This window comes from Psittacula echo (assembly GCF_963264785.1).
Source record: "Psittacula echo genome assembly, chromosome: Z".
Lineage (NCBI taxonomy): Eukaryota > Metazoa > Chordata > Aves > Psittaciformes > Psittacidae > Psittacula > Psittacula echo.
Window position 1 is genome coordinate 58,062,392 of NC_137742.1, and position 24,545 is coordinate 58,086,936.

The window sequence follows — 24,545 nt, forward strand, 5'->3', positions numbered from 1 at the left end:
TAAAACCAGCCAAGATTTCTCTGCTGGAAGGGAGGCAAGAAGCAAGGCAAAAGGGTAACAGATATTTAGGTCCCAGTGTCAGAGATTGCCTGAAGTAAGTTTTCAGCCATTTGACAAGGGCTACTGACATATATTCCAAAGTTGAAGGAGTTTGTCCATTGACTGTATGTGCTAATACTGCCTTTTAGTTAGCAGATAAGCTTTTAGCATATGGGCTTTGTTCCTCAAAGAATCTGTAAATGCCCAGTGTTCTCTTCTGGCACAGTGCTATCACACTTGGCCTAGACATCCACTACTGAGATCACAGCTTGAAGTCTAGCTGCTTCTACTCTGCAGCTGAGGACATACTCATGGATTAAGAGGGGAGATTGTGATACTGAAGTGGAAAGAAAGGAAAATGGTAGAGAAGGAACATGATATATTTTCAACTTCAGGGATATGCAGTTCTTAATGATAAGAGAGCACTCAGAAACTCAAGAAACCTGAGCATATTATTTAAGCCACTACTACTGGACTTAAGTTCCTGGGCTTAGGCATCAAATGTGGAATTTATCTAGTTGTATAGATGTATACTCATTATATTATATGGATATGTTATACATATTCTATATAAAATACATGTATTTTATAATCACATCCAACTTCCAAACAACACTGAGTTAGGCAACAACTGACCGGGGTTTTCAAAACTGCAAAGGTTCTCTTTGGAAGCCTAATAAAAATCTGTGAGTGCCAGGTCCCTAAGCTACTTGGACAGTTCTATGAATTCTCTTCTATGTAACTCCACACTGAAGACTGAACTAAATTACATTAAAATGCCAGCAAACCATCTTTATTTTTAAAGGAGACTTGTCATCTTCTGAAGAAGCACAGATTTCGTTTATGGGTTTCTGTTGTATTTTCCCTCTATGAAATCAGTTAACTGGGAAAAGCACATTTTTTAAATGGTGTGTTTTTAAAGGTACATTTAAAGGTACATGAAAGGAAGGAGTATTTACTAACCTACCATTTTACCAAGTGCGCTCTGGAATGCATCGGTAAATCTATTTAGAAGATTGTTGTCATCACATCGTGTTGCTTTGTAGAGCATCTCAAAAGATTTGAATCCATGGTTTGCAAAACGATTTACTGAAAAATATTGGAAAAATTAATTTTTACTGGTCAGTGCAAAAGTTCCAGAGTTAAAAGCAAGATCATTCAGGCTCAAAACTGGAATACATTAAACTAGGAAGCATTGTCTTTAAATTAGCAACCTAAATGGATCACTCATACCTCAGCCAATGCAGCCGAATATGGCCCTTTGGCAGGAATCAAATTTAATAGGAAAGCTGACAGACACCACTGTGAAAGAACTGGATGCAAAGTGGTGCCAAGACTAGCTTCGTATGTAGCTCTAATACATTTATTATTAAAATGTCACCAAAGCTGGAATAATTCCACAGTTTTGCATGTGTCCACCTCAGACAAAATACAAAAATGCTCCTGATTTGGTGATAATTAGATATGTATGTACAGCATGCACTGTGCATATGGATCAATGAATTGCAAACACTGATGAAATTCCCTTTGAAAAGACACTGTTAGTGTTTATAAGCAACCTGTTTCACATACCAATTCAAAATAATGACAAACCTTGCCTACTGTGGCATTTTTGCTATTTTGTCATTTCCAGGATTCAAATTCACTGCTATTTTTGTGTTTTAAACAGCTTCTGCAATAATACATTTAGGGACTTCCAGGCATTCTTTCACAATAATTGTAACAATTTGGAGGCGGAGAATAGAAAAGATTTGTTATCATTAAATAGAAGTCATAATTTCTAAGATATTTTCATTTACTTCCTCATTAAACATAGTGCTTGATAAGTTGCACACTTAGCAACAGTAAGACTTACAAGAGCAGCCAGGCCATTCTGGAGAATAGGGTGGCTTCCAGACACCATCCTCATATGCACAATAGTAGTTTTCACTCGATCCTTCTGACAAGCTATAACCCTCTGCACAGTGCAATGTGCAATTCATTCCCACTTCATCTGATGTGCATATAAAATCACCATTCGCAGGCTCAAAGTAGATTTCACAGGGAGAACCTATGAAAAATACAAAGATTTATATATTGATAAATGAAGTAAATAAGCAAAGAGGAAAACAGCACTGATAGGATTTCCAGACGTACCCAGTATCAACCTGATCTTGCCTCTGTTGAGTTTGTGGAAGTATTATTCGTTATTTCCATTAAGGCAGGATCAGGCTACTGCTACACTAATCTCAAACTTACAGCAAATCAGAATTAGCACATCCATTTGCAACTTACCCTTTCTAAAAGCTATTACCAAAGTTCCAGTCTGCATGACTTCAAAATCTTGTTTCACTAAGAAATTTTTTTATACAGCTGTCCAACTGAGAGACAGGCACTACATGACAAAGATGAAGTAGAATTTTCATCCTTATTCATTTATCTGCCAAATTGTTGTTTGGCCTTTAAAGAAGAAAGTGGATTGTTGGTAAAAGGTGTCTATGCAATAAACACAAATGCACCAGCTTATCTATAAGTATGGACAGCTTCTAAAATCTGAAGAGTGTTCTAGTATCTGCTACAATATTTGTGGGTAATTACAGAAGTATTTTCATAAAATTTTCCTTTTTAGCTACAGATTTGAAGTAAGACATCAGTAACACCTATTAATTCATTTAATACATCTGTCACTGAGAAAAAAATGGATCCATTACTCTAAGTTTTACTGCTTAATGAATCATAATTCCAGCACTTTTATACCTAATTTGAATTTATAGGACCACATTCACTGCTGTGCTGCTTCAGTCTTCAGACAATTTATTTGCGGGTACTAACAAATATCCTGTCTGCCTTCAAGTTACTCCAAACTAAAACTGGAATAACTAAATGAAAAAGTGAAGACTAAATGAAGAAGTGAAGCAGCACTGCACCCTTTATGATGCTCAGTTAAAACAATGCTATACGTTCTTGATCAGAAGACTAAGACAACAAACCTTGGATGACAATGTGGATCTCACATGTCCTGTTATTACCAGAGGGATCCACAGCTGTATATTGAACTGTTGTTTCTCCTTTGGGAAAGAGATTTCCAGGTGCATGAGTCCTAGTGACAGTCAGTGGAGCACCTATGAGAGTTGAAAGACAACTTAAACCATCAGTAAGCAAAAGAGGGTTGCTGACACCCAACCTTGACAATTGGAGAAGGAAATGATAGCTTGTCTTCCAAATTATGTGTTCTTAAACTGAGTGAAAAAAAACTCAAAAAATCCTGAATTCCCATGGGATCCAAGGTGAACAGGTTGGAGTTCCCTAGCCTTCCACTGCTGTGTGTATGTTTTTGGGTGTACCACCTCACCTGAATTGTCTGAAAATTGTGGTTCTTCCCATGTTGCTGGGTACTCATTCTCTACTGTTTGCATGGGTGGTGGAGATCTGCATCTGTCAATTACAGGTGGTTCTGCATCTGCAGAATTTGAAGGGATGGCATGACATTAGCTTACTGAACTGTCATCACACTCAAATGAAACCTACAATCAGAAGAATTCAGGTAAACAGCAGTTTCAAGTTCACAATAGAAGATATAACAGTTAGGTGCACATACACATATAACAGTTAGAAGCGTAAGCTGCTGCTATTGGTAGATGGTAAGGGAATGGACAAAACTAATTCTGCTGAACTCACGGTTTCTGCATTCTGTTTGCTTTCTGCAGAGCAAACCTTGTTTTAACAGGACTACTGAACAGCACAACTGTCTGACAGAAATACCTGAACAATGATTTGCATCAGCAATGTGTAGGAACCTTGAAAACTTTGCTGGAGTCTTTCAAGAAGAAAAGAAGGCAGTAAATGACAACACAGTAAAGATCAGCAAAGCATTTATAGAGATGGTATTACTCCTGGGCTTATACCTGCACAAATGAGTGCCACAGTGACTCAGCCTCTTTCTGCACAAAGTTAGAAGGCTTCAACCACAGCAGATTCTTTTCCAGTGATTTTTACCAGCACTTACCAATAACCTTGACACTGAACGTACAGCTTGCTTCATTGCCCGACTTATCAGTCGCTGTGTAAGTAATGGCAACTTCACCAATTGGAAGAAGAAATGGTGGTATGAAAGCTGGGGTAACATGAACTGAGACCTTTTATAGGAAAATGTTATTTAAAAAAGACAAAGCTGGTTAGTAATCATGGAACTCATATTTCAAGAAACGGCCACAAAATAGTATCCTTCAACATCACGCTTGCTCATTCTTAATGTAAATAGTCTCTTCAAGTAATGAGGGAGGACTTCATATCGGAGTGCTCTGCTCCCCTTCTCAAGACTGCCTTCATTATTTGTTTGGGATTTACTCAGTAAGTATTTGGACCTGACCTACCGCAATTTACAGCACTGTGCATTGAGAAAACTCGTCTGCCTTATTGCACTGAACACACACTATGCCAGATCAGAACCCGCTTTGTCTATAGTTCAACTCTCCAGCTGTAAGGGCAGGAGACCTGGAAGATGAGTAGAGCAGACAGTTGTGGGCTGTAAGTACTTACATAGTCAGTTTTAATTTTTATATGCTTGTGCATCAATAGCCCACAGATGCTTCAAAATATTCTGGCACAGCAAAGGAACCCTCCATTTGGAGTAAATGCCACTTACATGCTCTCTATGTCTCTTTCATATGCATTAAACTTAAAGCAGTTTACCTGACAACTTTGGCTGTGACAAACCAGCTACAACTAAAAGCTAAGGAACTTGATTTCTAGTCTGGTGAATGACTCTGTGCCAGCAGAGCTACAGTACATGACTATGGCTATGCTACAGCAACGAATGTGTGAACTTCAAACTCTTTTACTGGGATAGCTCACAGTTTCCAAGTGCAAAGAACTCCTATGTTTGCAGCAAATTAAAAGCACACACAGAGTCACTGTTCCTCTGCTGACTCATGATAAAGCACTCAGTAGCTGTAATTTGATCATGTCTGAGCCTGTAGGGAATGTTACTCTCCATGAAACAGCTCTGGAGCAAGTTTTCCTTGTGTAACTCCATTTCCGCAACTCTGATACCCATAGTAGCCAAAGGCAAGGTCTGAGCCTTGCATTGGATAGGAAAATAAGATTTTTCTTTCTCACTCGGTAAGCTGAAACAAAATTTTGCTTATCACAGTATGTTCTTGTTAGCCTTTTAGATTAATGAACTGGTTTACTTCCTTCTGAGAAGAGTTTATTAAACTTCTTCACATTCTAAGAGCTCATTTTTAAAGCAGCTGTCTACATCTTATAAACAAGGGCACATTCTTTCTTTTGACCACATAAATTAACCATATGAGATTTTATGTACTTAAACACCATGCAGAGTGTCCTGTGACTGCATAACCCTATCCAAGACAGAAAATGCTGAATTCTCAAGACACACTCCTGCTTATCAGAAGAAAGAAAATCTAGTGGAACATAAAATCAGCTTGAAATAGCTAACTATATAAAGATTAACTCCAGTACAAATGTATAGATTTTAACTTGCCTCATCTCCAGAGTTATCCTCAGCTGTAGGAACCTGCCAGCTGATATTAGCAGAGTTATGATGTTCAAGAGTCTCAGTCTCAATATCTTCTGGACAGTGGATCTGAGGAGCTTCAATATCTGATCCAGAAAAAGAAAAACTAGTTTTATATGTGGGATTAGAGAAATAAAACATCTATGATAGCTAGACTGTAACTTGTTATAAGCACTGTTTTTTGTGCTGCCTAGAATATAAGCCCACATATTCTTGCAAACTTCCTGTCTCTGCCCCTTTTTAATTCTTGCCTACAGGCTCACACATAAACAATAACTTCTCCTGGGGAAGGGACAACTTTTTTCTGTATTTTTTCTACATCAATGAGCACAATGAAACTCTCGTTTCTACGTGCAACCATAAACCAAGGAATAAGTAAGACAGAAATAATTGGCTTCTTTTATTATTCGGCTCTTTATTACATATATATACACTCATTAAAAAGATTGGCTTTTCTATTCTTTCACTGCCCACACAGCTGACACATGTTTCTGGAAATCCGTGTATTAAAAAGAAAAAGGTATTTGTGACATGATCTATGTACTACAAACAGGACAGTAATGACTCTCAATTTGCCTGGAGCATGGTGTGTAACCGGCTTCAAACACAATGGCAAGATTTCTGTCAGCAGCTGCTGGAAACATTCCTTAATAAAGTGCTGCTACAAGGTGTTATGCAGGACAAACAGAGTCTTCTTGTGACATACATGACAATGCTCGATGGTTTCAAAGGACTGGCAGTACAATATGGGTAACATCACCATCAACATTTAAGCCTCAGGTTTCTCAGACAAACTTAGAGTACTTAATTTCCCTGGCACAAGGCCTCCCAAAACATGTGGTCAGGTTATTTTATTGCTGTGGTGTTGTTAGATAAATGGTTTCTAGACTCAGGAGACAAAGATGCATTCAGCTCTGAACTCATCTATGCCCAGAAGACTTTAAAACTACTCAGAACTGGTATCGCTTATATTTTTATTACTACATAGTTCCAGTAAAGACATAACTCAGACAACTAAACTCTGTAATTAAGAGTGCAAAGCAATAAATACAAGTGATTTTGCCTTCCTCTGAACTCATTCTGATGAAATTTTTATTAGAAATGCACTCTCTTAAATAACTACCAGTTATGGTTCACACTCCCCTGACCACAGTCTTCAGGCTGGGGCAAGTTCCATTGAAAAGTGAAATTCTGTCGAAAGACTAATAAATAAGTCAAAAAGAAAATGGCTACTTTGAACTGGCCAAATATGTTGGCAGCAAAATAAAGACAGACAATAACAAGAATGAAAGTAACTGAAATGCAACTATTAATTTTTAATAGAGTAGAATAACCTTCACTGTTTCTTGGTGCCTCTTATTTTAGGGTTTTATGCACTGGCAATATCTAAAATCTTGAACCCAAGCCATGATGCTTTATCTTGGTCCAAACACTTCAGCTTGTAGCCTTGTGCTGGGATTCCATCAAATATTAAACACTGTGGTCTGGCACAGGTTTACACAAAGATTCAGAAAAATAATGTGACACACCAGAGAGTAGGAAATAATATGTTTAAATAGAGGGATAAAATCTTCCTGGCCATTACAGAGAAAAAAGTTCCCAACTTAGTTTCTGCAGTGACCTCGCACAATGACTGCCATAACTGTTTTCTGTACTGTTCTTTCACCCAGTGGCTGGTGAGGGCCCCAGTTTGGGGTGGAAGCATTAGTTCTAGGAGCACAATAGTTCATGAAGATGTGAATGGCGTATTCACAGGCAAAACACACCTTTGCTTCTATCCTCTTATAATCCAAAGCCAAACTCCTTCCAACTCAGTGTGTATGTAAGGGGATACATAACTTTTCTAGAAGAGGTGGGTAAACATGGCAGAACCACACTTAAATGCACGTAACTATCTTCTGCCCATCTTTATATCCTGTGCAATTGTGTTAGCCAGTTTTGGCCTAACCGCTAGTGTACTACTGCTCAGGGCATGTCAACAGTCATAGTCAGTTCAAAGACAACTGAAACAAACCACCTTTTATAGTCTGTCAGCCAGGTTTTACACAGCATTTACAAATATGCTCCAACAACAGGACTTACATAAACCTGTGCTAAAACAGTAACAGTATTATTATTATTATTGCTGTTTTAGTAGGAGTATGGGTTCCACATTGACTAGCTTGACATAAGCTCTTTCACTTCTACTCTGAAATTTCAAATCTACCTGCACATCATGCCTTTTAGCAGGCAGTTTCCCAGTAACAGATTTATGAGATTGATCCCAGGAGAGACAGTTAATGATGAGCTCTATAAGATGATACTTCAGCAACCTATGAACTCCACATTTTTACTCCAAATTACAGGTAAATCTGACAGCCAAGCTATAACAGTATAGGCAACCCTTCTTGCAGCCTGTTCAAATCCTGGTTTCCACAGTTCAAAACTTTTCTCACTGTTACTCGCTGTGCGCTTCCCTTCAATCCTGCACAAATGTGTAAACAGAAATGATTTTGTGCTGGTCTCTACCTTTGCACAGAGCCTCCTGGATGTTTGCACTCCATCTCCCAAATGAAATGCACCTTAGCTCTTTTCTAGCTCCAGATAAGATGAATCCTTGGGGACAGCTCAGCTGGCACACAGTCCCAGAAATGGCAGGCTCCAGCCCACATTTGGGAGGGAAAACCATTACACCTGCTGGTTTCTGGAGGATTGGGCAACGCATTTCTACAAGAGACCAACAGGACATGTGTTTTAACTGACATACACAGAGCATATAGTAAAAAAAAAATCTGCAAATAAAGTCATACGGCAACTCAGAGGGAACAGAAAATAAACAGACTTTTAAGAGTTTGCAGGCACGATGAGTGTCTCAAAACAGTAAGAACTTCCAAAGCTTTCTACACCAGAACTGACTTAACTAAACAGCATGCAGGAGATCAGGTCTTCTGTTTTCTTGCTCATGCTTTTCACTGGGACAGAAACATGGTATTTTTCATGGACCTCTACTACATCTTACAGTTTGTTTAGTTTTTACTAGGGTTTTTTTTTTTTTTTAACTCTCTTCTTTACAGCTTCACCTTTCATGATTGCTTTGTAGCTACATTTCCTTGCATGCTATGGAAACCAGACCTCCATAGCACTAAAGAGGTAGTAGTCTTATATCTGTTGCCTTCTACAGCTTTGACACCGTCTCTTGAAACAAGAAGAAGAGAGAAAAAAATTTAACACCCTGCTATGAGCTCACTGTAAGTTAGGGACACAGTGTGTGATTCTGCCTACTTCATTCCAAACAGAATGAAATTTGGTTTGTTCTTGACTGTGTTCAAACCCAGATGCAAAGACTCAGGGTGGCTGAAAAGTGTTTCATTATTTATAACTAATGAGAAGACTTGTAACTCTATTTAGTTGGTCAGTGAAGAAAGTATACGTGTATTTATACAAAAGGCAGACAAAAACCAACACAACCCAGCTGCAGAAGGGAAAACTCTGTTAATTTCTTAGCAATGCTTTGATGACACAGAAGTGATTGACATGCAGAATCCTTCATATCCCTTTCCTCTCCTTTCCCAAGATATGCAGCGAGTAACTGAAAACTGGTTCTTCTGCATCAAACAAAGTTTAAAGACTTTAAGTGTTCTAAATATTTCCTGCCCTTTAAACTCTCAATACTGGAATTGTGTATGAAGTCCAAGCAGTTAATAACTGCACTTCATTTCAACAGGATGCAAAGATCACAATATTAACACATTTGTTCACTTCAGGCGTACACTGTTTGCACCAACAGAAAAAAACCCCAGCTTCAACAGAAAAAAACCTCAAAACCTAGCTTTTGGTTGCTCACCACAGGAAGGAATTGACAAATAGCAGAAAAATCAGCAACTGGGAAAACAATATTTGAAAAGATAATCTAAAAGCATTAAAGTGTATACTACTCAGGGAAGACACAGCAGAAAGGCTGTGAAAGGTGTAAACACGAAAACAAGAGAAAACTGCAGCTCTTTAGGAATTAGTAACAGCCCTCCTGGGTGAGATGTTTCCAACTGCATTAACAAAACACTAGTAGAGCATAATCCTGAAACATGTGATGAACATTCAGGATAATCTTTGTTATAGCTAGACTGAAGGAATCTCTTTTAAGTGGGAGAGGTTTTTGGCAGAAAAAAAAAAAGTAATAGTGTTTTTCAGCATTTTTATATTCACTCAATTCCAGAATTTGATTAAACTGACCCAGGAAGACTGGACTTCATGAGTATCAGAGTGATGTGCATGATATTAGTCATATGGACAGGGAATGAAGAGAGAAGAAATAAGTACTAAGGAGAGACAAGAATCTGCTTTTACCTGCAACTGCTTGTGATGAACCACAACACTACTATAATTCTTAACATCAAGAGGAACTTCAATATTGTAACAAATGAAAAGATTACCAAGAACCAGTACAAGCTGGGGGCTGACTTACTACAGAGCAGTTCAGCTGAGGACCTGGCAATATTGGTGGATGATAAGTTGACTATGAACTGGCAGTATGCTCTTGCGGCCAAGAAGGCCAATAGTATCCTGGAGTGCATTGGGAGGAGTGTGGCCAGCAGGCTGAGGGAGGTCATCCTCCCCCTCTGCTTGATGCTGTTGAGTGCTGTGTGCAGTGAGCTCAACTCTGTGTGCTCATCTGGAGTGCTGTGTCCAGTTCTGAGCTCCTCAGTACAAGACAAAAAGCTACTGCAGAGGGTCCAGTGGAGGCCCACAAGGATGATCAGAGGTCTGGAACATCTCTCTTAAGAGAAGAGATTGTGGGAGCTGGCCTGTTTAGTCTAGAGAAGAGAAGACTGAGGGGGGATCTCATTAATGCACATAAATACCTCAAAAGCAAGTGCCAAGAAGATGGTGCCAGACTCCTTACAGTGATGTCCAGTGACAGGACAAGGAGCAATGGGCATAAACTAAAACACAAGAAGTTTCACAACAACACGAGGAAGAACTTCTTTATGCTGAGGGTGGCAGAGCTCTGGAACAGGCTGCCCAGGGGGGCTGTAGGTTCTCCCTCTCTGAAGACATTCGAAACCTGCCTGGGTTGGACTCGATGATCTCCAGAGGTCCCTTCCAGCCCTAATGATTCTGTGAAATATGTCTCTTTCCTTCAAGAACTCTTTTGCAAACACAGTGTTTCAGACAAAGAATTGACCAGCTGTAATCAGAAGTGTGGAGCAGTAATTCTTTAAACACTAGGTGGCATCAACACTCTGGATGCCATCTGTATTTTCACCCCTCTTCACTAAGCATTGAATAAAGCAAGAAGAATACCATCCTGTAAAATTCATTAATTTTAATGTGGTGGATATTAATATTTCGTCAGTGGGGAAGAACATGACTGCAGATTTTTTTTTTTTTTTTTCAAATTGAATAGATGGCAAAGCTTCCCTTTTTAGCAGGTATTTTGTTTGTAAGCCACCTATAATATATGTAGGCTATTCAAAAGTAACTCGTTCCTAACAGCATCTTGCATGAAAAATATAAAAATTCAAAAAATTTATAACAGCCAAACTCACATTAACTTCCAACCCCTTGGAAAAAAAGGTGCATATGACAATAGACCTCACAGAAGTGACTGTAAACAATCCAGGTTATATATGTACAGTGTCAGTTATAGTTACAGCTGGTTGTAGTAGTCTCATTGAGCTAACTTTCAAACACAGTAAACTTGGCACTGATGTGCAGCTGAACTGAAAAGCATTCAGAAAAAGAGCTAGGAGAGTACCCCAAGGTCCAAAAAATCTGTTTCAAGGTAAGAAACTGAACCCAATTCCACCTGATTTTTCTAACAGAAGGGTAGGAAATGAATAAATTACCGATTTTGAATGCCTAAATACAGCAGAATTTCTGTTCTCTTTTATGTAGCAAACGATAAATAATAGCTAGTCGCTATTCAGACTAAAACTAAAGAAAGAATACTCCATGATAATGATGAACATTCAGAAAACTAGAACAAAGAGCAGTTTTTGCAGATGACATGATGTTAGTCCTCTGATTTGCATCCTTCCCTAAACAAAAGTAAACACATCTATATTGAACAAGAATCTCAGCAAACTTGTTCTGAGTCACAACAAGAAGCAGCAGAGAGGTTTTCCAGCTAACGCTCTTCCTTCTGTGACAATGAACAGTAACTTTTATACTAGATTTTCAGACTCAGCAAAAATAAGCTATTGCCATGGGTAATCCAGGAATGAAGGTATTATTGCATGGTGTGAAAAAAATCTTCTGATACAGATTAGAGCTGGATTTTACTAATCAAAATGCTAAGCTAGGAAGGATGATGACTTCAAATGATGAATACAGTTAATCTTCCAATTATAATCTTCCAACAGGATTTCAGGATCCCTTTCTTTTGAAGTTAATTGAAGTTTTTCCACTGACTTCAACAGAAGTAAGATTAGGATCTCTTAACAAACTCTCTAGATAAATTAATACTTTTGGAATATTTCAATAATTTTAGAGAACATATCTACAGTTAGAAATTTATTCTTATGTCACAAAGTCCATATTTTTAAGCCTGCAGTAAAACAGTAAAAAATAGCCAAAGGTTCAAGCCACGTCACCCTGGTGGCATCAAATTTACTGGACTCATGTGACATACACTTTACCCTGACTTTAGTAAACACTGGATCAGCTTCTGAATTGCTGGACTTTAAGCTAGCTCTTTGTTTTTGCATTTTACATTTGGAAGTGTTTCAGCTGTCTCTGGAAGTGTTCAAGGCCAGGTTGAATGGGGCTTTGAGCAACCAGATCTAGTGGAAGGTGTCCCTGTCCATGGCAAGGGGTTAGAATTAGATTATCTTTAAGGTTCCTTACAATCCAAACCATTCAACGATTCAATGATTCATTCCTCTTACTGTTTTAAGTTAATTTAATACCTGACACTAGTCTTAAATGTGCACTTGTTAAATTTACAATCCTTTACTTCTGGAACAGTAACATATGCTTACATATCCCTGCACAGCCGGTGTGACCTCTGAATCCTGACTTAGACGTGCTGGGTGCCTAACTTGCCTTTTATTTCCTACTGGGAGTTCAGCAAAAGTGACAACTGCCAGATCCCTACTTAGCACTCACAGTGCCTGGCTAACATACCTTAGACCTTGTCGGGAGGTCATCTGTAGCTTTAAGATGATAACTCAAACCCCTGATTGTTCATATTCACTCATTAGTATAGACTTACAACTTGCATGTTTCTTACAACACATTGTGTGACAGTGTCTTAACACCCACCAGATGCACCTTTTAGCTATCAGTGTTCTACGATGGACTTCAATGATAATTTGTCCACTTTCTCCATTAATAAATCCCTTTGCCCCTCCCCACCTTCTAAAACCTATATAAAACATCCACAGACAAATTCTCATTCCTATTTTAGCTTCACCAGATATTAAAATAGGGAGTTTCTCACTTGTGACAGCATGTCAGAGAAGGTGGCATCCTAGTATGAACAGACAGAATATGACCAGATACGTACCCACACACTTTGGCTCCTTTGAATCCCACTGTGAGGTTCCCTGGCAGGTGAGTTCGGCATTTCCTTCTATTTCATAGCCCTCATTGCAGGTCACAAAACACACTGTTTTATAGGAGATATCAGCCGTTGAACAATTAATGTGCGCATTTTCAGGAGTCCGAAGTCTGGGACATGTTCGAACTGCAAAGGGGAAAAAAAAACAAACACCAGATCACTCTGGAGCACCAAGAATCAGTAGAGTTACACTAGTTTGCCTGGGTTTTCAGGGGTGGGACAGGTAATCGCTTCTACACTGGCTGCAGTAGTTTGTACAGATTTAGGGAACTGGGCTGGAACAGGGCTGATTTTTTCAGTGGCTTGATGCCTTCCTCTTTCTGAAACAGTCTTACACAGCATGTATGATGTTGGGCACACACCTCCAAGCTCACCTAAATTCTGATGCAAGCCCAGATTAAAAATCTAACTGTGCTCAGAAATGCTCCTAGCCATTGAAGGCATCTGGCACACAGTGTGTGGCCTGTGCTAGTAATGTCTATCAGCCTTCAAAACTGAGCAGCTGCAGGCAAACGGAATCCCGTGGAAAAGTGCATGTCTTTGGAAGTTTCTAATCCCCCAGCCATGCCTCAAAGTTCTTTGGGCGATTTCCAACTGGCAGTCTGCTGCTGGCTGAGTGCAAACGGAGGGGAAGAGGCTAAGAGCTTATTAACAAGGCAGGTGATAGTGTCCCAGTGCTCAAGAACTCAGGAGTTTTCAGGCACTCTGGAGTGTATTGATGTAGATATGGACATGTGTGTCTCCACAAATCAGAACAGCAGACATTCATCATGGTGGGGGGAAAAAGAGAGAGGAAGGAATGCAAGGCATTCATAGACAATTGGACCATGAGAGATGAAAAAGAACAAATTAGGCTGTTGCTGAGATAAAAGAGACCTTTTCAGGTGACTGGCTCCCCATGGAGGGAGTCCTGGCTGCTGCTCAGCACAAAGGCCCTTCTGCCATGTTTCACAAACACTGCAAACACTGTGATGATGCCAAGGACAACCCAGTCCTGTGCATATATGTGTATATAAAAAGGGAAGTGGAGAGAATGGAGGGTGATCCTTGGATTATTTTATGATTTTGTTACTGAACCCTGACGTTGCAAAATAACACAAAGCTACACTGTAATTAAAATTGATCCCAAAACAGCTGAATGATAGAAGAAAAAAGTAGTAGCACTGGTATGGCTTGGATTTATATTCTTCGTTTCAGTGTCATAGCTTCAGACTCTTCTACTAGGATCTTCCTCTGAACTGTCTCCAGCTCTCCTACTCTTATGACAGTATCTCACACTTTTGCATTTGTCCCTTTTCTTCCCTCAAGACAAGACTCGAACCACATACACATTGCCTGGCCCTTGGCTTCCTAGACATCTAAGCTGTACACACCTACTGTCTGGCCATGACTATGTGATGATTATAAATGTATGATAACTTGGTGATAGCAAGCCCAAATGTGTAGATGCCTGTTGGAGTCCTATTGCACTTTTCCTTCAATAATTCATGCCTCCCTTTGATAACCAGCTACTGATTTTCCAAAACCAGTGGAAAACTCATATAGTTGAAAACACTGCTAGCTGAATCTAGCAGATACCACTCAACATGTTCAACAGGCATAAGGGGGAGCAAAACACACATGGGCAAATAGTGTGACTGCTCAAAAATATAATCAAGAAGACTGCAGTTTCCTAAACTCTGTTCTCCATGAATTGCTTTCCACAGCTTCTGTTGACCTTCCTAGCAGGAAAGCAAGCTCTGGTGAGGGTGACTTTAGAGATCTGGATGACTTCTCCACTGTGCTTTGGGATGCCAATTTTACTAGTTAAGCCATCCTGGCAGCTGCTGAGTAGGAGGCAATCCTCAAGCTCCTCTCCAGATGCACTCAAAAGTAAGGCAACTTGGCAACTTGCCTTTTCCCAGTAGTTGTTTACCCTGCACACTGGAGACAGGACATGCCTACAAGTGGACACATAGACTGAACAGATCACTCTATGTCCTCAAACTAACAAATGGACAGATGCCCTGAGTGCTCCTTCAAATAAAACCCAGCTGTTTAAATGCCAGTAACTGTGCACTCCTCAAAGCTACAAAAAACACACGTTAAGTGCTGTCTCTTTTGAAAAAAGCTATAGTGGCACCTGAATTGAAAAAACAGTCAATAGCAAAACCTATCTATATTGGATAGGAAAGAAAGAAAGAAAAAAAGCCATTCAGATGCACCCAATACATCTTTGCATTACCACTGCCTCATGTTTACTCTCTGAAAGTACTGTTCCTCTTGTGCTTGTACATACATAGGCATCTCCTTGGAAGTGCATTTAAGAGTCTAAAAAAGATCTTGAAACTTGAGGCATTCTGAGCTTCAGAGCAGCTTCCTGCTGTATCTCAACTGTACTAGAGTGAGTAAGAAAGACATTTTTCCAGCTAAATCACACATGCTTTATACAGAAGATAATAGGCTTTCTCTTTAAAGACTTCTAGGGAAGCCTTTAATACCCAGTCTGGGGTAAACACTGTGGCATTTTTGAGGAAGGTCCTCCTTCCCCTCTACTCTGCCCTGGTGAGACCACATCTGGAATATTGTGTCCAGTTCTGGGCCCCTCAGTTCAAGAAGGACAGGGACCTGCTGGAGAGAGTCCAACGCAGGGCGACAAAGATGATTAAGGGAGTGGAGCATCTCCCTTATGAGGAAAGGCTGAGGGAGCTGGGTCTCTATAGTTTGGAAAAGAGGAGACTGAGGGGTGACCTCATTAACGTTTATAAATATATAAAAGGTGAGTGTCACGAGGATGGAGCCAGGCTCTTCTCGGTGACAACCAATGGTAAGACATCGGGTAGTGGGCTCAAACTGGAACACAAGAGGTTCCACTTAAATTTGAGAAGAAACTTCTTTATGCTGAGGGTGACGGAACACTGGAACAGGCTGCCCAGGGGGGTTGTGGAGTCTCCTTCTCTGGAGACATTCAAAACCCGCCTGGACGCCTTCCTGTGTAACCTCATCTAGGTGTTCCTGCTCCGGCAGGGGGATTGGGCTAGATGATCTTTTGAGGTCCCTTCCAATTCCTAATATTCCGTGATTCTGTGTGAATTAAGAACACCAAGGAGGCTCTCATCAATGTTCACGTACCTACAGAGAAGGCACTCCCTTCCCCTACCTGATAAGTCTAGCCACCTCTTCTGGAAGGCCTGCATACCTGTAGTGCTCCTGCCTCCACAGTGTTTCAATGTTCAAGCTCATTTAGTGTCTCAGTATAACCTTGGCAGAAACCTGTAACTGAGCGCATGTTACCTCCTGTTATGGTTCCATGCATTAAATGCAAAAACCATCCTTTTATCAATTGTGCAGTTTTCATTACCAAGAAATATTTCCATAAAGCCAGTGAAAAAAACAACAGTATAATTCTGCTTGCTCTAGGTTTTCTCCTAATACATTTTTCTGGATTAGATACATGCTCTGTGGTTGTTTATTTCATGAGTCACTGTTAATTGCATGACATGACTTCATCAATCACTTTCCAATAGCACAGAAGATTTTAGCTAGCAGAACAACAGAGGAGTGTTTAATGTCAAAATCCTAAGCAGTGCAAAGGGTTTTCCTTTACTCTCCTTCCTAATTTAAGTGATAAAACACTCCTGAGATTAACAAGATGGCTATAAACTGTGCCATTGATCTTGTTCCCTTTCATAGTCTAAGTAAATTGAAACTAGCAGATCCAGCACATGTAAAGGTGGGATTTTTTTTTTTTTTTTTAATTGGAAGTCTTCAGTATGATGGAGAATGGCACAAGACAAGCAAAATAAAAAATATAATTTCAGTGCTTTAAAGGATATCAGCATCAAGATAGTGTCTCAGGGCAGACTCTTCTATTCTCTCACCTTCCAGGCAAAATCATGCATCAACACCCAGGAAGTGAATATTTTTAAATGCTTCAGAGAGTTTTCCATTTTCTTTCACTTCTCTACAGACAGTGAAGATGAAAGATCCTTTCTCTGTGGCTGACTGCAGCTTTCCCTAGATTTTTCACACTGGACGCTACCGTGTGATAGAGTTTTGACAGGCAGGTGCTCTTTCCCAGTATCCCAGTCTATCTGAAGTAGGTTGCATCTTCAGTCTATGTTTTGACTGCTGGAAAGTCAATAGCTCTAAGTCTAGCTTCTCAATTTATTTTCTATTGAAAGCTTTTCTCTTCTGCCTTCTGTCACTGGAAGCTATATAGGAAGACTAAGTTTTCCAGTATTATCTAAGAAGTCCTAAGCAGAACTGAGTTGCTATATAAGAATGTCCTGATGAACCGACCTCTAGCCCAGATCCCTTCTTTCAGAACGATTACTTGCTGTTTCTTTAAGGACTGCAGCATTTGCTGTAGTGGCATAAAGTGCTAACGGTCTAGGATTAGAGTTAAGTATCTATCCAAGAATCTATCCAGCCTCTTTCCCTGAACTCAAGGCCAAGGCAAGATTTACAACAGAGTGGATGACTTCTTATTTAGTAATTTCCAGTGCTGCAAGTTAATGTCAATTGCACCCAACTTGAGTTAAATACGTGGCTGTTGAGGAGATAAAGGCAGCTACCATTTTTTTTTTAGGCCTTCCTTGGAAGAAATGCCACAGGACTACATGACGATGCTGCTCCCCTTCTAAATCATCAAGAACCCAACCTCAGGCAGAGACGTGGTAACAAAGCAAAACTGCCTTCTTATGTACTTGTAAAAGCTCCAGAAATACAGTTTTCCAGGATGCTCTCTTTCCTATCTCTCCTCCTTTTCACACCTCTGTTTATTTCTTTTCCAGCTGACATTCTCCTACAGTGAACTGCTAGGATACTGCCAGTTGATCCCTAGCGAAACCCCACTCAAAATTCTTCTGACAATTATGCTCAAAACCCAGGCTTTCCTATTTTTCATGAGAAGAAAGCAAAATGGAATTCTCCCACAGTTAATGCCTCCCAGTGCCAATGCGTTGGTCTATGCCAAGAGCCTGGTGTGTATTTTAAAACACTCATGTGGTGTCTTGTTATATATTTGACTGCTTGGTAAACTTCCTGGATTTACATAACATAAATACAGAATTCACAAAAATTAGGTTAAGAGAGAGGTTTAAGGAAGGAGAATGTAGATTCACCTACAAAAGACTGTCTGCCTACTAAATACTGCTCTGCATTTTCTGTTGTAAATGCCCTCCTTCCAGCATGGGAAGGATGAAAATGGAGTGACTGGACTGGGAGTTTACCTTGAGAACATTCTTGTATCTAAGAGTTAACAGGATCAGATCTGCACACTCAACTATGTAGTGAGTGGAGAAAACTATTGTTACGAACAAACTAACCCAATAGAAGAAGACTTTCCAAACACGACATCCATACCTCTGCAAGTAGCCTCTGATCCAGACCACTGGCCATTTGGCTGACAAAGCCGGATGCTGCTTCCCACAAGGTCAAATCCTGCTTTGCATCGGATCCCACAGGCAGCATTAAAGTAATTGTTGCAGACATTTTGGACAAAGTAACCATTTTCAGGGGGCTTCAGTTCAGGGCAGTGGACAACTAAATAATTAAACAACAAAGTTAAGCTGCTAGCTGGAGTACAACAGGCTACTGAAGCAAAAAGTTTTTCTCATTTCCAACTTGACTTGCATCTTAGAACACCTTTTTCTTTTTTTTTTTTTTTTTTTGTTTGTTTGTTTGTTTGTTTGTTTTGGAATGACACAGAAAATCTGCCATGCAATTTGACCTTTCCTTCACACTGCAAACACATGTAACAAAATTGTCCCAGCACTGCATTGTGTGTTCCAGGGGTATTCTGTTCCTGGATGGAATCACTTACCTTCACAGGTTTGCCCAACAGCCTGATATCCCTCCTGGCATGTACAATCCTCAATTGAGGTACTTCCTGGTGGAGAAGTATGATTGTCATCAGGACATGAAATGCAAGTGCTGATTCCACCTGGTGAACCTTCAGGCTTGTATGTTCCTGGTGGACAGGCTGTTTAGCAAAAGAAAATATGACAGGAAGGAGTTCAGGATACCCAGCTTTCGCAGCTAGCATAATTTTTCAGGTTGCTTTACTTTTTCACATTTTTTTTTTCTACCTCATACATCCAGTGTCACTTAGGACAGGGGTATTCAGCACTTAAAGTGCTACAGAGGTCTTATAGGGGTGAACTAAAGCCCACCACACTCACTCTCCAGTGACTGCGTGTGCATTGGTATTAAGTCCATGATTAATCTTGAGAAGAAGCCCAGTCCCAGAAGACACACCAGATTTTCATAAATAAAACCTGTGCTGACCTCATGAAGACATTTGTGATTTAGAGGGGTAAAATATTAGTTCAGACATATCTGTGCCATTCAAAACTACACCAAAGTTTAATGCATACAAATTCTTAGCAACAAGCTAACACAAGCTAGCAAAAAACCCTGCCCTTAACACAACATGATTATACATGATCTACACACTATACTTGCTAAAGTGTATGAACCACAAACAATAAAGCAATTGATCATAGCAACTGCTCCCTGAAGCTTTTGCACTCATTTATATCTCACTTAGTATTTTTAACTTAGCACTACATGAGCAAGCCATGAACAGATTGAGGAGACATCTTCAGAGGCAGGGAAAATGCATGGGGGAATGGCACCTGTCACCTGAGAACTTCAGGTTGGTCGGGATAGTCTGTTTTATCTCTCTGTGCCTTGAATTCCTTTCTTCAGGAAACCAAAATTATTTATTTCACAAGGATGATGTGAGAAATGGAGGAGTGATTAATCAACAGTGACTATGGATAAAGTCAAGTACTGATTGATCAGATTACCATTTGAAACAGAACTCATGGACACTTGTTCTGAAAAACACACCTTCTGATGTAAACTCCAGGAAATATTTTGAGAAGGTTACATAACATTAACACTGAAATCCAGCCAAGTAACTATCATTTCATTAATCTGTCTACAGATTCTGGCCGCATCAGTCTTCACTTTGGTAGATAGTGGACCAGCTTTGTTCTGTGAGTCAGGTGCTAAGATACTCTGATTCTGGTCTTACTAATGAAAGCAACTTCCTGCTTTCTAAGAACTGAAAAACCCCCACCAAATCCAGACCCAAAACCCACAAACAAACAAACAAAAATCAGAAGAAAACCCAGCCTCCTTTTTCCTCACCTGTCATTAGAGAATTGAATTTCATAAGCTACAATTTTAAGGATTTATACCTTAAAAAAATCAACCCATATAAACAGGAGCATGTTCTTTTGGATAGCTTCCAGACATATTTTCATTTCCTTTTCAGAAAAAAATGCCTTTTTATTTAAGAGGAGCAGTGGGCTTAAACAGGGGAAGCTCAAGTTAGACAGAAGGAAGAAGTTCTTTACTGTGAGGGTGGTGAGGCACTGAAACAGGCTGCCCAAATAAGTGGTGAATCACAAAATCATAGAATAGTTAGGGTTGGAAAGGACCTTAAGATCATTTAGTTCCAACCCCCTTGCCATGGGCAGGGACACCTCACACTAAACCATGTCACCCATGGCCTCATCCAACCTGGCCTTGAACACCACCAAGGATGGAGCATTCACAACCTCCCTGGGCAATCCATTCCAGTGCCTCACTACCCTTACAGTAAACAACTTCCTCCTTAAATCCAATCTAAACTTCCTCTGTTTAAGTCTGAACCTGTTACCCCTTGTCCTATCACTACAGCCCCTATTAAAGAGTCCCTTCCCAGCATCCTTGTAGGCACCCTTCAGATACTGGAAGGCTGCTATGAGGTCTCCATGCAGCCTTCTCTTCTCCAGACTGAACAGCCCCAACTTTCTCAGCCTGTCTCCATACGGGAGGTGCTCCACCCCCCGATCATCCTCGTGGCCCTCCTCTGGACTTGTTCCAACAGTTCCATGTCCTTTTTATGTTGAGGACACCAGAACTGCATACAATACTCCAAGTGAGGTCTCACGAGAGCAGAGTAGAGGGGCAGGATCACCTCCTTGAACCTGATGGTCACGCTCCTTTTGATGCAGCCCAGGATACGGTTGGCTTTCTGGGCTGTGAGCTCACACTGAAGCTGCCTCATGTTAAGTTTCTCATTAACCAACACCCCCAAGTCCTTCTCTGCAGGGCTGCTCTGAATCTCTTCTCTGCCCAACCTGTAGCTGTGCCTGGGATTGCTCCGACCCAGGTGTAGGACCTTGCACTTGTCACGGTTAAACTTCGTAAGGTTGGCATCAGCCCACCTCACAAGTGTGTCAAGGTCCCTCTGGATGGCATTCCTTCCGTCCAGCGTATCAACCGAACCACACAGCTTGGTGTCATCAGCAAACTTGCTGAGGGCACATTCAATCCCACTGTCCATGTCACTGACAAAGATGCTGAACAAGATCGGTCCCAACACCAATCCCTGAGGGACACCACTCATTACCGGTCTCCAGCCAGACATCGAGCCATTGATCACAACTCTTTGCGTGCAGCCATCCAGCCTGTTCTTTATCTACTGAGAGGTTCATCCATCAAATTGATGTCTCTCCAATTTAGAGACAAGGATGTCATGCGGGACAGTGTCAAACACTTTGCACAAGTCCAGGTAGATGACACCAACTGCTCTGCCCCTGTCCATCAGTTTCATAGCCCCATCACAGAAGGCCACCAAATTGGTCAGGCAGGATTTCCCCTTACTGAGGCCATGCTGGCTGTCACCAAGCACCTTGTTGTTTTTCATGTGCCTTAGCATGCCTTCCAGGAGAATCTGCTTCAAGAGTTTGCCAGGCACAGAGATGAGACTGACTGGTCTGTAATTCCTCAGGTCATCTATTTTCCCCTTCTTGAAAATGGGGGTTATATTTCCCTTTTCCCAGTCATTGGGAACTTCACCTGACTGCCATGATTTTTCAAATATGATGGCCAGTGGCTTAGCAACTTCATTTGCCAGCTCCTTCAGGACCCGCGGATGGATTTCATCAGGTCCCATGGACTTGTGTACGTTTAGGTTTTTAAGATGGTCTTGAACCAGATCCTCTCCTACAGTTGGCCTAGGGTTTTCATTCTCACAGTCCCTGCATCTGCCTTCCAAGACTTGGGTGGTGCGGTCAGAGCCTTTGCCAGTGAAGACCGAGGCAAAGAAGTCATTAAGAACCTCAGCCTTCTCCAGATCCAGGGCAGCCAGTTCTCCTGATGGCTTCCAGAGAGGGCCCAAGTTGTCCCTAGTCTTTCTTTTATTCCCAATGTACCTATAGAATCCCTTGCTGTTATCTTTAATATCCCTAGCCAAGTTTAATTCTAACTGGGTCTTAGCTTTCCTAACCTGGTCCCTAGCTTCCCAGACAACAATCCCTGTATTCTTCCCAGGTTGCCTGTCCTTTCTTCCACCTTTTATAAGCCTCTTTTTTCCTTTGAAGTTTCCTCAGCAGCTCCTTATCCATCCAAGGAGGTCTCCTGGCCCTCCTGCTGCACTTCCTTCTAGTTGGGATGCAACACTCCTGAGCTTGTAGCGGATGATCCTTGAATATCAACCAACAGCCTTGGGCCCCCCTGCCCCCTAGGGCTGTATCCCATGGAACCCTACTAAGCAGGTTTCTGAAGAGGCCAAAGTCTGCTCTCTTGAAGTCCAGGGCAGTGAGCTTGCCCCATGCTCTTCTCACTGTCCTGAGGATCTCGAATTCGACCATCTCATGATCACTGCAACCAAGGCTGCCCTGGAGTGTCAGATTTCCAACCAGCCCTTCCCTGTTGGTGAGTACGAGGTCAAGCATGGCACCTCTCCTTGTCGGCTCCTCTATTACTTGCAGAAGGAAGTTGTCTTCCACACAATCGAGGAACCTCCTGGATTGCTTGTGCTGGGCCATACCGTGCCTCCAACAGATATCAGGTTGGTTGAAGTCCCCCATGAGAACAAGGGCCTGCAAGCGTAAGGCCTATTTGTCTACAGAGTGCTTCATCCACAAAGTCCTCTTGATCAGGTGGTCTGTGCTCCATCCCTGGCAGAGTTCAAGGCCAGGTTGGACAGAGCCTTGGGCGACATGGTCTAGAGTGAGGTATCCCTGGCCATGGCAGGGGGCTCGGAACCAGATGATCTTAAGTCCTTTCCAACCCAAACCATTCTATGATTCTATGATTTTAAAGAAAGCAGCCAAGTGCCTAGCAGTTAAGAGGTGAATTTGGGTGCTGTAATTTTGCTTCACAAATCTGTATTTTCAACACACTTTTAAAAAGAAAATGGAAATGCCTAAGCAGTGAAGGATGTAAGTACAAATCAAAGCATTTCAGTAGAAAAATCCAATCAGAATTACACCTGGGAATTTTTCATTTTTGTTTTAGGACTTTATGTCCTGGGTTCAGCAGTAGCAGTCATTTTTCTCCTTCTTAGTAGCTGGTGCAGTGCTGTGGTTTTGACTTTTGTCCTGGGAACAGTGCTGATAACGCTGATGTTTTTAGTTGCTGCTAAGTAGTGTTTACTCCGATCAAGGCCTTTCTCAGTCTCATGCTCTGCCAGGGAGGAGGGGAAGCCAGGAGGAAGCAGGGACAGGACACTTGACCCAAACTAACCAAAGAGGTAATTCCATACCACAGCACGTCATGCCCAGTATATAAACTGGGGGCAGTTACCCGGAAGGCCCAGATCACTACTTGGGTTGGGCTGGGTATCGGTCAGCAGGTGGTGAGTGGTTGTATTCTCTTCCCTTGTTATTTCCCTTTTCATTATTATTATTGGTGGTAGCAGCAGTGGTTTGTGTTACACCTTAGTTACTCTTATCTCAACCCATGGGAGTTAAATTCTTTTAATTCTCCTCCCCATCCCTCCGGGAGCGGAGGGAGTAAAAAGTGGGGCGCATGAACGAGCGGCTGCGTGTTTCTGAATTACCGGCTGGGCTTAAACCACGACACTTTCAGAAAAGCATTTGCAAAAAAGTGTCACTTTCCTATAGTTCACCCACTCTTCCCATCCAAGGCATTCCTCTTGGAGTGTTACTGCTTCTTTACTGTATTCTGTGCAAAAAAATCCCTCTTTTACATCTCTCTGAAATGTTTTCTCATGTTTCTGATGATTATCTCCAAACCAGCTACATATCAGAGGTATTACTCTGAAATCTCAGAAACACTTGCCTTTGGTACTTTGGGAAGCCTTGTTAAAAATAATCAGCATCCAATTCAGTATTCAGGTAAAAGTGGTGAAGTGCATCCAAAAGGATACAGGAAAGAGAGTAAGTTAAGCACCACACGGGACATGCTGTATGACAAAGCTGCCCTCCACATGACATCAAACATAAATCAGTCTCTTCTGTTCCATGTATGGCCTATAAAATGACATCTAAATGGAGTGTTTGATTAAGAAAACCCAGCAAAACAACTCTCTCGCTTGCAACCTCACCTTACATTCACAAGCAGCAGATTTTTTTTTGTTTTGTTTGAGAACTGTAGGATAAAAATAATCACCCATTCTGTGACATCGACATTTTTGACAACAAACCCGGTAATTTCCTTAGG

The 24,545-nt window shown here is 41.0% G+C and overlaps 1 protein-coding gene across 1 annotated transcript in view; it reads right to left on the bottom strand.

Annotated features, from left to right (window-relative positions):
* Positions 1–24,545, bottom strand: part of SVEP1 (sushi, von Willebrand factor type A, EGF and pentraxin domain containing 1) — a gene marked incomplete at both ends in the record, with an annotated part of 127,835 nt that overhangs the window by 59,672 nt on the left and 43,618 nt on the right. Inside the window, 10 exons of the mRNA XM_080637373.1 lie at positions 1,007–1,128; positions 1,895–2,089; positions 3,009–3,140; positions 3,371–3,478; positions 4,025–4,154; positions 5,525–5,643; positions 8,066–8,263; positions 13,044–13,223; positions 18,444–18,623; positions 18,904–19,062. Coding sequence (XP_080493499.1) covers positions 1,007–1,128; positions 1,895–2,089; positions 3,009–3,140; positions 3,371–3,478; positions 4,025–4,154; positions 5,525–5,643; positions 8,066–8,263; positions 13,044–13,223; positions 18,444–18,623; positions 18,904–19,062 — 1,523 coding nt within the window. The remainder of the gene's footprint in view (positions 1–1,006; positions 1,129–1,894; positions 2,090–3,008; positions 3,141–3,370; positions 3,479–4,024; positions 4,155–5,524; positions 5,644–8,065; positions 8,264–13,043; positions 13,224–18,443; positions 18,624–18,903; positions 19,063–24,545) is intronic.